Raw genomic sequence first — 12498 nt, 5'->3', positions numbered from 1 at the left:
ATAAACTGTTTTGTTATTCAATTGTACTGTAATTTTATTGTACCCATTGTAGCATATGTAGTAGCCCAGGAAGTCTTCATAAGTTGCTCCTTATTTTATTTATTTTTTGACAGGCAGAGTGGACAGAGAGAGATCGAGAGAAAGGTCCTCCTTTTTCCGTTGGTTCACCCTCCAATGGCCTGCTACGGCTGGTGCACTGCAGCCAGGGCACCGCGCCGATCCAGAGCCAGGTGCCTCTCCTGGTCTCCCATGCAGGTGCAGGGCCCAAGCACTTGGGCCATCCTCCACTGCACTCCCGGGCCACAGGAGAGAGCTGGACTGGAAGGGGGCAACCGGGACAGAACCCGGCGCCCTAACCGGGACCAGAACCCAGGGTGCCGGCGCCGGAGGCGGAGGTTTAGCCCAGTGAGCCGAAGTGCCGGCCCATAAGATGCTCCTTATTAAGGTCTCTTAAAGTAGCCAAATCACAGTATCCCAGTTCTGAATTAATTGAAAAGTGTGCTAAGCGTTTATATGCTAGATTGGAGTCAAAGTATCACATTATAGATGGAAATCTTCTGTTAAACCCCTAAAGTTGACAGATTCATCCACCCAGTCACTAAAGATTCTCGAGCACCTCAAACCTTTCCCTGCCCTCTCAAGGGGCTTTATGAGTTAGTTGTGGAGAGCAGCCAGGATTGTCATACCAGTCTGGAACTCCATCCTAGAAGTGGGAGTGCAGAAAATTGTGTTTGTTCCATCATTGTCAGTAAAGACTTGCAGACAAGGCAGATTGGTAACCGATTTATGATTCTTTTCTAGGTTGAGACAGAGGTGCAGTTAAGTAAGGTATGTTGTAAAACTTGTATAGAGCTAGGAAATCTGACCCATAAAGTAGGCAGATTCTATAGCTACACAGTATAGTTTGAAGTAGTTTCACAATATATATTAAATTCAAGTAGCATTCAGGAAATGATTGATACAGAAATCCAGGAAAATCCTATTTGCTAACCTAGGGCCATGTCTGTGAATATGTCTTCTGCCGTTGAGAAGGTTGACTGCAGTTCAGTGTTGTAGCACAGTGAGTGAGACTGCTTGAGACACCCACATCTTGTATCAGAGTCTCAACTGGAGTCCCAGCTGCTCTGCTGGATTGGAAGCAGAGTCCCAGCTGCTAGTACTTCTGGAAAGGCAGCAGATTATGGGCCAAGGGCTTGTGCCCCTGCCAACCCACATGGGAGACCTGGATGGAGTTCCTTGCTCTTGGTGTCTGCCTGGCTCAGACTTCATATTGCAGCCACTTGGAGAGTGAACCAAGGATGGAGGATCATTTTTTCTCTCTGTCTCTTCCTCTGGCTCTGTCACTCTGCATTTCAAATAAATAAAATAAATCTTTAAAAAAAAAGGCAGGTTGACTACACTTTTACTTTCCTCAACAATAACAGGTAACTGAGATGTTACTATATTAGGTTTTATATATGCGATATGTCCAATAAAAGATTAGTTATATTTATAATTAGCATGTCTGTGCCACAATGTTACTTTGAGGTGCATGTAATTAAATCATAAATGAAGATTTGGTGGTCTAAAAGTAAGAAAGGTCCAAATATCAGGAGCATAAAATTCTAATCTCAAAACTTCTGATATTCCTGTGTGGCCTTAGACTTCTTATATAATCTCTATTTCTCATTTCCTTCATTGACAAAATATTTGGCTAGACACACCTCCTCTTATGTCCATGTGGACAATTCATTTACTTTTTTACTTATCCTGTTTATCTTAGCCAGATTTCTCTATACAAATCACATCTTTCCCTTATTTGTACAAATAATAAAAATTGAAAAGTGGGGACCAACGCTGTAGCATAGTGGGTAAAGCTGTTGCCTGAAGTGCTGGCATCCCATATGGGCACCGGTTCGAGTCCCAGCTGCTCCACTTCCAATCCAGCTGTCTGCTATGGCCTGGGAAGGCAGTAGAAGATAGCCCAGGCCAGCGCCACGGCTCAATAGGCTAATCCTCTGCCTTGCGGCACCGGCACACCGGGTTCTAGTCCTGGTCAGGGTGCTGGATTCTGTCCCGGTTGCCCCTCTTCCTGTCCAGCTCTCTGCTGTGGCCCGGGAGTGCAGTGGAGGATGGCCCAAGTGCTTGGGCCCTGCACCCCGTGGGAGACCAGGAGAAGCACCTGGCTCCTGCCTTCGAATCAGCGTGGTGCGCCGGCCGCGGTGGCCATTGGAGGGTGAACCAACGGCAAAGGAAGACCTTTCTCTCTGTCTCTCTCTCACTGTCCACTCTGCCTGTCAAAAAAAAAAAAAAAAAAAGAAAGAAAGAAAGAAAAAGAAAGAAAAGAAGATAGCGCAAATGCTTGGGCCCCTGCACCCACGTGGGAGACCAGGAAGAAGCTCCTGGCTCCTGGCTTCGGATCAGTGCAGCTCCAGCCATTGCGGCCAATTGGGGAGTGAATCCTTGGATGTAAGACCTCTCTCTCTCTCTCTCTCTCTCTCTCTCTCTCTCTCTCTCTCTCCTTCTCTCTGTGTGTAACTCTGACTTTCAAATAAATAAATAAATATTTTTAAGCCATCCTAAGAGAGGACTGAGCCTTAGTCTGGAAAATGTTACATTCTTTAAGTCTTGTTTTCTTACAGTTACTCAGGTTTGCCCCCATATTCTCCCTGAACAGTGCTAACAGTCACTAGCCTCAGTCTCACTATAAACATGTGGGCATGTCCTTGGAATTTTGACAATGGATATAAGACTGGATAGACCTGACATATTAGGAAGGACATATATTATGGACTATACGATCCATCTTGGTTTCAGAGAAGTCGAACAGACTATATCTAACAATGTGGTAGGTCCTTATTCATATAGAACCACATGTAATGCGTTACCCATTATGGTAATTTAGTGACTTTAAAAATGCAAACTAAAAATAGCAATTAGTAAATTATTTTTATTAAATGATGTGTTTTAGATTTACAAGTTATGAGGGCAATACATGAAACAATTATAACAAAAGAAGACCTGGAGAAAAATATAGATATAATACTCACAGAGACAGAAACACTGAGATTGTTTGACCTGCCAACAGTCATGATCTCTGTAGAATCAGATGAAGCTGAGGAAGTGAGGTATGTATGGTTCAACAGTCTACATTTCTTCCATGATTCAGATGCTCAGTCAGCGGTTCTGTTTCTTATTTTTATATGGATTCCTAGATGTACACTGAGGATGCATATACCCTATAGGTTATGTATACATTTATAAATGTGTTCTGTGAAATTGCATGGGAAGTGTTTATGTTGCCTGTAAATTTTTCTAGTGGGATAGCCCCCAGCTTTACTACATTCTTTAGTAAGTTGGTAAATTTTAAGGGAAAAAGGAGAAACACTGGTCACCAAGTACAAAGTTATGGTTAGATAGGAATAGTAAGTTGTGGCACAGTAAGATGACTACAGTTACTAATAATGTGCATTTCAAGATAACTGGATAAAAGATTTAGAATATTATGATCACAAAGAAAAGATAAATGTTTGAAGTTATATATATTCTATTTACTCTCATTTAGTCACTACAAAAGGTATGCATGTATCAAAGAACATTGTACCCCTAAATATTTACAATTCCTATTTTTCAATTAAAATTAAACTTAAAAATAAGTTGTTCAATTTCTAAGTCAAAAAGAAACTTTTAAACCTCATTGTCAACTTGATTAATTTTTCTTTTATGCTTATATAAATTATTTTCACTTTAAAAAGGAAGGACTGACATTTTTATATTTAAAATTTAAGATGGTAATATATGTTATAAGGAAGTAAATTTATAATGTTACAGCAGATTTTAGATTTCTCTGTTAATAAACATAAATATTGTTTCTTATTCATGTATTTTGATAGTCTGTTAGATGACTACATATTATTATGTCTTCTTAAAGAATTGACTCCTTTATTATTTTGTAATGCTCCTCTTTATCCCAGGTAAGTTTTCTTTCACTGAATTCTTTCCTGTCTGAAGTTTTTAAAAAAGATTTTATGCAGGAGTAAGGATAGCTGAATAGGGAAGGATTTACTGCTCTAGGCTAGGGGTAAATAGTAGAAAAAAAATAGTGGAGGGAGAGTACATTTTCAGGGGCAATTCTATGGAATGAAGATGTATGCCACAGATTGGTGTGGAAGGTGCTGATGTGCAGCATGAGCACAGACAAAACACATGACCCCAGCAGCCAAGAGCCAGAGAAAGTGCAAGCTTTGGAGACTGAGGTGAGATAGGACTGCCGCAGCCCATGCCAGTGCAGATATAGCTGGAGGGAGAGCATGGGCTGTTCTGACCTGTAGCCCTGAGCAGAATAGGGTACCAGCGAACCCAGTGCAAAAAAGGGGGGCAGGTTTCTCTGCTCATCCACTCCACAACGGTCCCTGGCAACTGGCTGGGAGAGGGCAGGCACCATTTTGGGCATAAGCAGCAACTGCAGAAATGCTTGTTCATGGGCCCAGCAGCTAGCCATCTTGTAAGCAGTATTGTGGCAGCAGCATGTGTGCCTGCACCCTACAACCAGTAAGAAGAAGGCAACATTCAGCCTATGGCTCTTGGGCATGCATGTGATTGAGAGATTCTACCAGAGGGAAAAATCTGTATTCCTATTGACTCTGAGTCTGACTGGGAGGATCAACAGGGGTCTTGGCACATATGAAGAACTGTGATGTGCCCCCACCCTCTCAACGTATCTCAGGCTACAGGGCTCAAGATGCCTAGGTGGAGCACCAATAGGAAGCTGGCTCTAGGAACATCTCTGTCTCTCTGTGGATTGGACAGGCTAGCAGGGTAGAGTGAATCTTCTGCACCCTGTGACTGTGGGAGCCTTGTGTGTTGAGACTGGAGGAACTCTGTGACTGCACAAGGGGGCACAGGGTGTAGCTGGGTCTCTGGGCAATCAATGTGTGCTGCTCCATACATTCAGAACTCCCTCATTGCCTGGGGTAGGACATTGCAATGGGATCTGTGCTCACAATGAGAATTTCACAGATCCTTTGTGTGGTTCATAAGGCAACACAGGTGAGTATTGCACCTACTGTGAGCTAACACTTGGACATTGATTACCTAGGAAGAGAGGAGGTGAGGGTGTGATTACACCAACAGAGGTGATCAGATCCTCCTCTTCTGCTAAAAAGAAGAAATCAACCATGCCCAACTAGGGTGTCACCCTGAATACTCACCCCACCCTGGAGTACTGACCAGAACTCCCTGGCCTAACACAGCACACCTCTGGGTATTCACTGAAAGAGCAGACATTCCACGAAGCCACGGAAGAATAGCTCAAATATAAAAGCCATCAGAGGAAGAAAACAACAAGTATTTCCACAAATATCTAAAAATAAACACAGAAATTCAAGACACAAGAATAAGGAAGACAACATGACCCCCCCAAAGGAACACAACAACACTTCAAAATTACAATGTGAAGATGAAGAGATTGATGAAATGCTTGCAATGGAATTTAAAAGATTTATCATAGGATTATTCAGAAGCAATGACAAGGAAATCCATGAGTTAAAGAAATCCATACATAACATAAATGAATATTTTTCCATGAAATTGAAATTATGCAGGTAAATCAAAATGAATATTAGAAATAAAGAATTTAATATTTCATTTAAAACATAGTGGAAAGCCTAACAACAGACTTGGTCATGCAGAATAAATAATATCTGAGCTAGAAGACAAATCTTTGGAAAAAGAAAGGGACATTCGAGTACACAGACACATAGCACTCCTTACAAACATGACCAGAATATATCTTTACTACAACACATTGTAGTCAAAGTTTCAACTGTAAAACATAAAATGCCAGGTTACTTTTAGAGGATCTCTAATCAGGCTCACAGCTGACTTCTCATCAGAAACTCTACATGCTAGGAGAGAATGGAGAGACATAGTCCAAGTCTTAAAAAAAAAAAAAAACTATTAACCCAAAATCTTATAATTTGAAAAGCTGTCATTTATGAATGAAGGTGAAATAAAGGTCTTCTATAATAAACAGAAATTGAAAGAATTTGTCACCACTCATCCAGCTTTACAAAAGATGCTTAAGAATGTGCTACACACAGAAACACAGAAAGATAGTCATCATTATGGAAATACAAAGAAAACAATGGGAATATTTGCAGAAAAATAGCAGGGCCAAGTCATGATTTACCATTAGTAATCTTGAATGTAAATGACCTAAACTCTAAAAAGATACAAGCTGGCTGAATGGATTAAAAACAAAAAATAAGAGTGAGAATAAGAGATGGAGGGGGAAGTGTGGGTGGGCATGTGTGGGAAGGCGAGGTTGGTGGGAAGAATCACCATGTTCCTAAAGTTGTTATTATGAAATTTGTAACTGTAAAGCTATGAAGTTCTGCGTACATCCCTATGGACTTACTTCTAAGGGTACAATTTAGGAACTTGACATGTGACCCCAAATCCCATTAAGCTGGGTGTTAAAGATGTCATCTTAGGTATTAAAGTGATCATATGGATAGGATTAAGTGTTAAACTGATCATATAGACATAATTAAGTGTTAAAGTGATCATATAAATAGGACTAAATGTCTGGTAGTAATAATAATAGAATTAAAAATGAGTGAATTCTCCAACATGGAAGCAGTCCATACAGCAGACTCATAGAATGACAATCTCTTTAAGTAGCGCTTTGACCTCAGAATCAGCCTGTAAGGCATTCTGGTCTGGCTGAAAAGCCTATGAGAGCATTTCAGGCATGAAAAGCCAAGACACCATGGCAAAAAGTGTCCTATGTAAGTGAGACCCCAGTGGAAAGAAGTGGTCATCAAAGAAGGAAGTACTTTTCTCTGAATGGAGAAGAGAACTTGCACTTTGCTTATGGCCTTGTATAAATACTGATGGATATTGTGGATTCAAAAGGCTTCCATAGCCTAGGCAGCTCATGTGAAGAGCCTCATGTGATCACTGATGTCATACACAAGAGTGTTAATTGTTAACAACAGGAGTCACTGTGCACTAATTTCGCATGCAGGTATTCTGTCCTTAAAGGGTTGTATTATGAGAGTTAATAGTAAAACTTCTTCTGAAAGATTTAATTCATTTTATTGTATTAAGTGGAGGATGTTCTTATGTCTCACAAGTTATAGTTATGTCTAAGTGTTCACAAAAGATGTATCATTCTTGTATTCTTCTTTAAAGTTAATTAAGTTTCTCAAAAAAGATTGCTTAAAAAGAAGTGAAAGCAACTTCAAGATGCAATGACTTTGAACAGCCCTTGTCTGGACTGTTGAGGAACATTTTTTTTTTTTCATACAATTTGTTGAACTCTTTACTTAGCAGAGTTAATCTTCTGTGTATAAAGTTAATTGAAAATAGATCCTAGTAAAAAAATAAGACTGGGAATAGGGGAGGGAGGAGGAAGAGGCATGAGAGTGTGTGTGGGGGGAGATTATGGTGGGAAGAATCACTATGTTCCTAAAGTTGTATTGATGAAATGCATGAAGTTTGTATTCCTTAAATAGGAAGTATCTTTGGGAAAAAATACCCATCTATTTGCTGCCTACAAGAAACACATCTCACCAACAAAGATACACACAGATTGAAAGTGAAAGGAAGGAAAAAGATACTCCGTGTTGATAGAAAGCAGAAATGAGCAGGTATAGCCATTCTAATATCAGACAAAATAGACTTTAACACAAAAACTGTTAAAAAAGACAAAGGAGGGCACCATGTAATGATTAAGGGATCAAATTGAATAGGAAGATGTGACTATAATAAATGTTTATGCGCAAAACCACAGGGTGCCTTGCTATTTAAGACAAATGTTAATAGATCTAAAGGGAGAGATAACACCCCAAGACAATAGTAATGGGGGACTTCAACACCCCACTGTCATCAGTGGACAGATCAACTAGACAGAAAATCAACAAAGAAATAATAGAGCTAATCTACATTATGGACCAAGTGGACCTAACTGATAGCTACAGAACCTTTCATCCCACAGTTGAAGAACATACATTGATTTTTATGAGTGCATGGAATATTCTCTAGGATAGACCATAAGGCAGGCCATAAAGCAAGTCTCAGCAAATTCAAAAAAATTGAAATCATACCATTCATCTTTTCTGACCACAATGAAATGAAGCTGAAAATTAAAACTGAAGAATCTCAAGAACTTATGCAAACAGATGGAATCTGAACAACATACTCCTGAATTAATAATGAGTCATAGAAGAAATCAAACAGATATCAAAAACTTTTTTGGAAATGAATGAAGGTGATAATATAATATATCAAAACTTATGGGATACAGCAAAACAATGTAAAGAAGAAGGCTATAGCAATTGCTGCCTACATCAAGAAATCAGAAAGGCACCAAATAAATTTACTATTACTACATCTCAAAGACCTAGAGAAAAAAAAATTGGTAGGAGAAAAGAAGTAATTGGGGCCAGCGCCGTGGCTCACTTGGTTAATCCTCTGCTTGCGGCACCAGCATCCCAAATGGGCGCCAGGTTCTAGTCCCAGCTGCTCCTTTTCCAGTCCAGCTCTTTGGTGTGGCCTAGGAAGGCAATGAAGGATGGTCCAAGTGCTTGGGCCCCTGCACCCACATGGGAGACCAGGTAGAAGCACCTGGCTCCTGGCTTCAGATCAGCGCAATGTCGGCTGTAGCGACCATTTGGGGAGTGAACCAACAGAAGGAAGACCTTTCTCTCTGTCTCTCTCTCTCTCACTGTCTATAACTCTACCTGTCAAATAAATTTTAAAAAGAAATAATTAAAATTATAGAAGAAACAAAATTGAGACCAAAAATAAAGATTAGTTAAATGAAGAATTGGTTTTTAGAAAAAATAAACACAATTGATACAACATTGGCCCAACTAATAAAAAAAGAGGGAGAAAACACAAATCAATAGAATCAAAGATGAAAAACAAAATGTAGCAACAGATACTACAAAAATAAAAAGAATCATCAGAAAATACTACAAAGAGCTATATGCCAACAAATTGGAAAATCTAGAAGAAATGTATAGATCTTGGACAAATACAATCTACAAAAATTGAGTTTTGAAGACATAGAAAACCTAAATAGACCAATAACCAATATGGAATTTGAATCAGTAATAAAGACCCAACAGAAAAAAGCCCAGGACTAGAATGCTTCACTTTTGAATTCTATAAGACATTTAAAAAATATCTAATCACACATTCTTTTCAAGTTGCTCAAAACAATTGAAAGGGAGGGAGTCCTCTCAAACTCCTTCTATGAACACAGTATAACCCTAATTCATAATCCAGGAAAAGAAACAATAGAGAAAGAGAATTATAGACTAATATCCTTGATGAACATGAGTGTAAAAATCCTTAACAAAATACTAGCTAAGTGAATCCAACAATACATCAGAAAGATCATTCACCCTAACCAAGAGAAATTTACCCCTGTTGTGCAGGGATGGCTCAATATTCACAAATCAATAAATATGTGATACATCACATTAACAAACTGAAGAACAAAAACTGTATGATTCTCTCATTAGATGAAGAGAAAGCATTTGATAAAATGCAACAACCTTTTATGATGAAAATCTTAAGCAAATAGGGTATAGAAGGACCATTCCTCAACACAATCAGGCAATCTATGACAAAACCACATACAGCATCTTATTTAATGTGGAAAAGTTGGAAGGATTCCCACCAAGATCCAGAACCAGATAAGGATACCCACTCTCACAATTGCTAATCAATATAGTCTTGGAAGTTTTAGCCATTGGGCAAGAAAAAAAAATCAGAGGGATACAAATTGCAATAGAGGAAGTCAAACTTAACTCTGTTTACAGATGACGTGATTCTATATATAGGGGAACCAAAAGACTGCACCAAGAGACTAATGGAACTCATAAGAGAGTTTGGTAAAGTAGCAGGATCTAAAATTAACAATAAAAATCAATAGCCTTTGTATACACAGACTGCCAAGGCTGAGAAAGAACTTCTTTCCCACTCACAATAGCTACAAAAACTATTAAATACCTTGGAATAATTTTAGCCAAGGAAGTCAAGGACCTCTACAGTGAAAATTTCAAAACATCAAAGAAAGAAATATAATAAGACATAAAAAATGGAAAAATCTTCCATGTTCATGGATTGGAAGAATTAATATCAAAATGTCATTACTATAAAAATGTCCTTACTGTCAGATTCAATGTGATCCCAACCAAAGTACCAATGGCATTCTCCTCGGATCTAGAAAAAAAATTATGCTAAAATTCATGTGGAAACACAAGAGACCTCGAATAGCTAAAGCAGTCTTATACAACAAAAACAAAGCTGTGGGTCTGGCACTGTGGCATAGTAGGTAATGCCAATTCCTACAGTTCTAGTATCTCACCAGTTCAGGTCCTGGATGCTCTACCGCCTATCCAGCTCTCTGCTGTGGCCTGAAGAGCAGAAGACAGCTCAAGTCTTCAGACCCCTGTGCCTACCTAGGAGACCCTGAAGAAGCTCTTGACTCCTGGCTTTGGGTTGGCTCAGCTCTGGCCATTGTGGCCATTTGGAGAGTGAACCAGCAGGTGAAAGATTTCTCTGTCTGTCTCTGCCTCTCTATAGCTCTGCCTTTCAAATAAAATAATTATCTTTAAAAAAAGCAAAGCTGGAGACATCACAATGCCAGATTTCAAGACATATTACAGGCAGTTTGATACTGACAAAAAATACACATGTAGGCCAATGGAACAGAATATAAACTGCAAATGAGTCCACATGTCCACAACCAAGTTATCTTAGACAAAGGAGCTAAAATCAATTCCTGGAGCAAGGATAATCTTTTCAACAAATTGTGCTGGAGAAACTGGACCTCTCTCTGCCTGCAGAAGTATGAATCAAGAACCTTCTTTTATACCTTACACAAAAATCCATGCTGCATCAGTCAAAGGGGCCAGCACTGTGACGTAGCAAGTAAAGCCACTACCTGTAGTGCTGGCATCCCATATGGGTGCCGGTTTGTGACCCAGCTGCTCCACTTCCAATTCAGCTCTCTATTATGGCCTGGGAAAGCAGTAGAAGTTGGCCCAAGACCTTGGGCCCCTCTTGAAGTGAATGGAAGGGGAGAGGGAGCGGGAAAGTGGAGGGTTGCGGGTGGGAGGGAAGTTATGGGGGGGGGGGGAGAAGCCATTGTAATCCAAAAGCTGTACTTTGGAAATTTATATTCATTAAATAAAAGTTAAAAAAAAAAAGTTGGCCCAAGACCTTGGGCCCCTGCATCCATGTGGGAGACCTATAGGAAGCTCTTGGCTCCTGGCTTCGGAGCAGCACAGCTGCAGCCATTGTGGCCATCTGGGGAGTGAACAAGCAAGTGAAAGACTCCTCGCTCTCTCTCTGTCTTTCAGCCCCTGCCTCTTTGTATCTCTTTCAAATAAAATAAATAAATCTTTAATTGATCAAATACTTAAATCTATGACCAGATACCATCAAATTACTAGAGAACATTAGGGACACCCTGTAAGACATTGACGTAGGCAATGACTTCTTGGAATAGATCCCAGAAACACAATCAAAGCCAAAATTGACAAATGGGTTACATCAAGCCAAGAAGCTTCTCCACTGCAAAAGAAACACCCAGAAAAGTGAAAAGGGTGAAACAGAATGGGAGAAAATATTTGCAAACTACTCAACTGATAAAGGGTTAACATCCAGAATCTATAAAGAGTTCAAGAAATTTAACAACAAAACAAATAACCCAGTTAAGAAATGGACAAATGATTTGAAGAGGCATTTTCCAAAAGAGGAAATTCGAATGGCTAACAAAAACATGAAAAATGGGCAGGATCACTAGCCGTCAGTGAAATGCAAATCAAAACCACAATGAGGTTTCATATCACCCCTCTTAGAATGGCTTTCATACAGAAATCAAAAAACAATAAATGCTGAGGAGAATGTGGAGGAAAAGGTACCCTAATCTGTTGATGGGAATGTAAGCTGTTTCAGCCATTGTGAAAGACAATGAAATTGCCTCAGAAATCTGAAAATAGATTTACCATTTGACCAAGAAATCCCATTCCTGGGAATTTACCCAAGCCATATGAAATCAGTATATGAAAGGTTATCTGTATCTCCATGTTCATTGTACCTCAGTTCACAATAGCTAAGATATGGAATCAACCCAGATGCCCATTAACCTATGACTGGCTAACGAAATTATGGTGTATATACCCTTTGGAATACTGCTCAGCTATAAGCAAAATGAAATCCTGTCTTTTGCAACACAGTGAATGCAACTGGAAATCATTGTACTTAGTGAAATAAGCCAGTTCCAAAAGAGAGATACCATATATTTTCCTTGATCTGTGGTAACTAATAGAGTATCTTAAATGTAGTGCATTGGATAGAATTGACATTTTGATATTCCGTGATTGTTTACAACCCTTGTCGCTACTGCTGAAGAAAAGTAATTTTTTCTTCATACTATTTGTTAACTCTTTACTTTGTGTAGTGTTAACCTTATGAGTATAAAGTAAACTGAAAATA

General features: G+C 39.3%; 1 protein-coding gene across 1 annotated transcript in view; it reads left to right on the top strand.

Moving 5' to 3' along the window:
• The window catches only part of DNAI4 (dynein axonemal intermediate chain 4), a 90258-nt gene that overhangs the window by 22839 nt on the left and 54921 nt on the right, over nt 1–12498 (top strand). Inside the window, exon 5 of the mRNA XM_062193386.1 lies at nt 2951–3107. Coding sequence (XP_062049370.1) covers nt 2951–3107 — 157 coding nt within the window. The remainder of the gene's footprint in view (nt 1–2950; nt 3108–12498) is intronic.

The sequence above is a fragment of the Lepus europaeus genome, chromosome 5 (assembly GCF_033115175.1).
Source record: "Lepus europaeus isolate LE1 chromosome 5, mLepTim1.pri, whole genome shotgun sequence".
NCBI classification, from domain to species: Eukaryota; Metazoa; Chordata; class Mammalia; order Lagomorpha; family Leporidae; genus Lepus; species Lepus europaeus.
The sequence above is the reverse complement of the archived record's forward strand: the minus strand, read 5'-3'. Positions and strand labels throughout refer to the sequence as shown.